At 40.6% G+C, this 5239-nt stretch overlaps 1 protein-coding gene across 1 annotated transcript in view; it reads left to right on the top strand.

Moving 5' to 3' along the window:
- IL1R2 (interleukin 1 receptor type 2) overlaps window positions 1-3426 on the top strand; it is a 47998-nt gene extending 44572 nt beyond the window's left edge. Inside the window, exon 7 of the mRNA XM_030888492.2 lies at window positions 3287-3426. Coding sequence (XP_030744352.2) covers window positions 3287-3426 — 140 coding nt within the window. The remainder of the gene's footprint in view (window positions 1-3286) is intronic.
- Window positions 3427-5239: the final 1813 nt, after the last annotated feature.

Here is a 5239-nt window from a genome sequence, read left to right as displayed (position 1 = left end):
TGGATCTGGAAAGAGATATGAAATGAGAGCTATTGCTGATGAGAATAACAAAGATGCTTACTGTCTTTATGAATTATGCAAAAACCTCCAGACTTCTCTTTCTAGGTTTAGTGAATTTCCACTCACAGTGTTCTGCAGGCCATCTGTTTCTCTATAATTTTCCCTCAGTATTTTGTCTAGTGATGAAGGTCTCCAGCTAAGGTTGCAGAAGTCTCTGTTTCTCCTGAAATTCTGTCATGACTTGGTTTATATATTTAGGGGCTCTGATGTTAGCTGCATCTTTGTTACAGTTTCTGATGAATTGAACCTTTTATCGCTGTATAATTCTCTTCTCCATGTCTTCTAAGATATTTTGACTCAAAGTCTATTTTGTTTGCCATTAAATTGCCACTCAGCTCTCCTTTTTTATTTGTATGGAATTTTTCCCCACCCTTTCACTTTTGTGTCTCCTGTAGACAGCATATGCAAGGGGGTATCCCCTCCCAAAACAAAACAAAGCAAAACCAAACAAAACAACAACTGGAATTGTGCTGGGTGGAGTAGAATTTTGCAGTATGCATTTTCCCCACTAGGCAAGTATCAAGCAACTCAATCTGAGTTTGTGCACCCAGTGGCGTTGCCTGGGAATGTTCTCTCTGGCACAGTGAATTTTTTCATAAAAGCGGTTTCCCTCGAACCTCATTTTCAGTGATGGCCAATTTAAGAGAACAGTGTGCGGCTGTAAAATTTTGTTTCCTACTCAGGAAAAAACGTGCAGAGACTGTTGTGACATTGAACACAGCTTATAAGGACAGCACTATGGGAAAAACTCAAGCGGTTTTCTCATTCCAAAAAAGGTGGAATGTCAATTGATGACAAACCTCATTCTAGACACCTATCAACTTCCGGAATGGTCGGAAATGTCAACTCATAGTTCATTTGGAGTTCTTTCCCCCAGGTCAGACTGTTAATCAAGCTTTTTATTTAGAGGTTCTGAAAAGAAAAGAGTGTGTGGCAAAAAAAGGCCTGCTTTGTGGCAGATGGGGCCTGGTTTCGCCACCATGACAATGCTCCTGCTCATGCAGCCGTCTCAGTGCACCCGTTTTTGTCGAGGCTTGCGACGTCTTTATGTTTCTGAAAATGCAGAAGAACATGAAAAGTCAGCAATTTGATGATGTAGAAGAGGCGAAGAACAAAATGAGGGCAGTGTAGTCAGCCATCCAAACAGATGAGTTTGAAAAAGGTTAAACAAACAAACAAACAAACAAACAAACAGACTGTTGGAAAAGATATAGCATCTGAGGTCTTAAAGGCTTGACGTTAAATAAGTGACCATCTAGCAGAGAAGTAACAAGCTCACATGGAAGAAGCACATCCGCTGGTGCGATCATGAAGTGTCGATAGGATCTGATAACAGGCATCAGAAGACACCAAACAAATAAACAAATGATAAAAGGTTTCCAAGAATGGAATTGCATATTTGACCAATATCTTAAGTGTAATGGAGAATACTTTGAAGGTGGTAAGGTTGTTTTGTAAAAAAGTTTAAATATATAGCTTGGGAAAAAAATTCAGGGTTTTTTTTTTGGGGGGGGTAACCCCTCTTAGTTTAATCATGACTTTTATCCATTCTGCCACTCTCTGCCTTTTGATTGGGTCACTTTGCCCATTCACATGTAATGTAATTACAGATACAGAAGGACTTAGTTTCATCAATTTTTCATTTGTTTATTTGTGTGCCTTGAACTTTCTTTGTTTCTCATTTTCTTTAATACTTTAGTTTTTGTGCTTTGTTGCTTTTTTCCACAGCAAATTATTTTAATTCTTTTTCCTTACCATTTTTGGAGGTACATTTTGAAGATATTTTCCTTGTGTTCACTGGGACTATTACATTTAACATCTTGTATTTATACCAACCTGAGTTGGATTAAATTGATACCAATTTAGCTTCAGTAATATATAAAAATTCTATGATCATACCATTTCTCCCTCCTCCCGGCTTGTTTTGTTATCACCAATCAGGTCTTGGTACATAATATGCCCTCTAATACAAATTTATACTTATTTTGTATGCTTTGTCATGATGAAGCATAGAGAACGTGGTGGTTAGAATCATTAAGCAAAAATATATTTTCGCTTGTAGTTACCTTTAACCAATTTCTTTCTTTCTGTGGCTTGTTGCAGGGTCCATGTCAAAGACACGCTCTTAGCATTTCTTGTGGGGAGATCTGGTGGATATAAACTCAGCTTTTATTTTTCTTGGAATGCATTCATTTTGCAATCATTCTTGAAGACAGTTTTGCTCAGTACATTATTCATAGTATTCACACTTCCAAGACCATCCTCTCCCTAGCGGAATAGAGAACACGCACTAACAAATCTGTCCACTGGGGGCGCTGCGAAACAGAACAGAGACCACATGCTCATCGGTCTACCAAGTGCGCTGTCTTCTCTCTTATCGCTGTCTCTTCCATTCTGTGTCTGGACTGCATTTCTGTGACTACGTTGTCCGTCCACCAGTGTCCACACTGAACGAACTCTCAGCAGGACTGGGTGCTGCCCTCCGTTTTTATTGGAAACCCCATTCCCCACGTTGGAAGGGCTATCCAGATAAGCGCAATCGTTTTTTCCGCTCCACTGGGCAGGGGAGGGGTGGGCTCACCTGAGTGGACGCCCAGACAGCTGTCTCATTCATTTCAGGTTTGAGTTATTACCCAGGAGGGGAAACAAAGGCTGCAAAGGGTTTGACATTGCCCCTCTCCTCTCCTTTGGTGATGCAGAAGGGCGAACCACGGACAGGGATGCCTTGCACCGCTGCAGAGGGCACCGTTTATTTAAAATACAGTGACTTCCCAAAGGGTCACTTTACGTGAGAACCACCTGAAAACGGAGAATATCTCTGCTTTCGCTTTTTTTTTCGGTGGAAGATAAGGGAAATTTTAGGGTTGAGGTTGGCCGTGATAGGAAATACATTGACTCTGGATTTTTGAGGTACATCGTGGAAACTTGGGTGGAAGATGACCTTTGACGTCAGTGTCCTGCAGGAGACAAGGGACCTCCAGGAAGTCTTTGTCCTGCATGGTTTTATCTCCTATGAGACCAGTTGTCGGTACTGGAAAATGATTGATGGATAGTACAGTTCTGGGTGATCAGGCTCATTTGAGGAAACAGAATTTCCTTGAAGGGAAATAATTGGTTGGTGGGGGAGATTGCCAGGGGAGGAAGCACCCACAGCTCCGGGTTGCTGGCGATCTCAGGGAATTCCCTTGCTGCGCGGGGTTTGATGGCTTCGGCCTGTGCTTTTCAGGGTCCAGACTGACAATCCCATGTAAGGTATTCCTGGGAGTGAGCCGGACGTCAGGCTCCATCGTGTGGTGGACGGCGAACAACACCGGGGTAGAAAAGGCTTACCCAGATGGCCGAGTGACGGAGGGGCCATTCAAGTAAGTGGTCTCGCCCTCTTTGTCATTGTAGAAGAAGCTCATGGCAGAATCGTTGGACGTCTTCTGTAGACCTTACTCTGTCTTTTGGATACAATGACATAACCCCCCCCCCCAAACCAACCATATAAATCTCACCTACATACTGTATTAAAATGATTAAATTTTGTTCTAGCTAAAAAATTAGAGTTTTGCTATGAATTATCTCTTTATCTTGTGAAACAAAAGCCATATGAAGATAACAAGTATGAGGTGAGTTACAGTTAATGGACTGATACTGATGTTGCATTTTATTGGTGTGTAATTAAAACTTATTATGTGATGTTTGCACGTGGAAGCGAATACATTTTCATCTCCCACACTGCAGCCCGAGCCTCAAATATTTTCATAAAATCTTAAAAGTCTGTGGGTAAAAGTGGCTGTATTGCTTACTGTGCTTCTCAGGGGAACTGTAGGTGGTCTTAGTCTTGAAAGAAGATTGGTATTAAAAAAAAGTATTCTACTCTAAGAAACATTTATTTCTAGAAAATGTTTTCTTATTCTGAAACTAGACCAATTAGACTTCATAAAGGGGAACCAATTTAAATAATTATTTAAAATGATTAAATAATTTTAAAATTACAGTTTTAGGGCTTTGAATCAACATTTGCCAAGGAGCTCTGGTGGTGTGGTGGGTTACATGCTAGGCTGCTAACTGCCAGGTCAGCAGTTTGAAACCGCTGGCTGCTCCATGGAGGAAAGATGAGGCGGTTCTACCTTGTCTTGTAGGGTTGCTTTGAGTTGGAATAGAATCTATGGCAGTGAACTTGGTTGACTTTTGGTTCGCTGCTGGCCATGATAATAATGTATTTCTAGACATGTAATTATCACATTTTTTTTCTTGCAAGTTTTGGTTGCGCAAACCTTGGCCACAATTCACTTGCCCCCTGATATCCCATAGATATTACACAAATCCTTAGAATATATGTCTATTGATAGACATCTATTTTATTTTAATGGTAAGAAAGTGTGCAAGTCTTTGGATATCTGTCACGAGATAATGTCCGTTCTCCTGATCAGCACTGTTCTCTCGGTCTGTCTGCAGACTCTCTGTCAGAAGTTGAGCTTTCAGAAAGAGAGTCAGCAATGGAAAGAAAAGGGGGATTTTGAGCAGTGGAGTTTTGGAAACTCCCTAACCTTAAATATTCAAATGATTTCTTGGTGCTACAGAAGAGGGACCCATAACTAGACATTGCTATTCCCCCCACTGCTTCTTATTTGTTTTCTTATCATTGGCCTAAAAAAATACATTTTCTATTATCCAAACAAAAGTGGTTACCGTAAATTCTCACTGTAACATATTTCCTATTACAATCACCAACACCTTCGATGATCCGCTTGCCTTCAGGGTAGGCGTAAAAGTTTTGCCAAAAAAAAAAAGTTTCGGCAATAACAAAACAAACAGTGATATTTTGTTCCAACTTGATGAACCTTGAAACCAATTTAAGCACAAAGAATGCTTCTTCTCCTTTTGAGAAAAATAACATTTTATTGTGTTTTCTGTGAAAGTTTACACAACATGGTTTCTGTGTGCAGTCGATGATTTCTATACCAATTGTGCTGTGATATTAGTTATCATTTTCCATAATCAATAGATGCTCTGTAGGTCTGGCTGTTCCATTTCCAGTGTTGTAGTTTTCCTGCCCCTTTATCTTCCCATCTTGACTTTCAAGCAGTTGTTTACCTTTTGGCCACGCACAGATGGAGTGCTGCGCTCAGGGGCAAAGCCCGTTATTTACTGTCACAATTTGTTTTTTCCTTGAAGGCCGGCTTCCAGGACA

This window comes from Echinops telfairi, unplaced genomic scaffold (assembly GCF_000313985.2).
Source record: "Echinops telfairi isolate 266 unplaced genomic scaffold, ASM31398v2 ScPeMD7_7467;HRSCAF=8505_1, whole genome shotgun sequence".
In the NCBI taxonomy this organism is placed as follows: domain Eukaryota; kingdom Metazoa; phylum Chordata; class Mammalia; order Afrosoricida; family Tenrecidae; genus Echinops; species Echinops telfairi.
The sequence above is the reverse complement of the archived record's forward strand: the minus strand, read 5'-3'. Positions and strand labels throughout refer to the sequence as shown.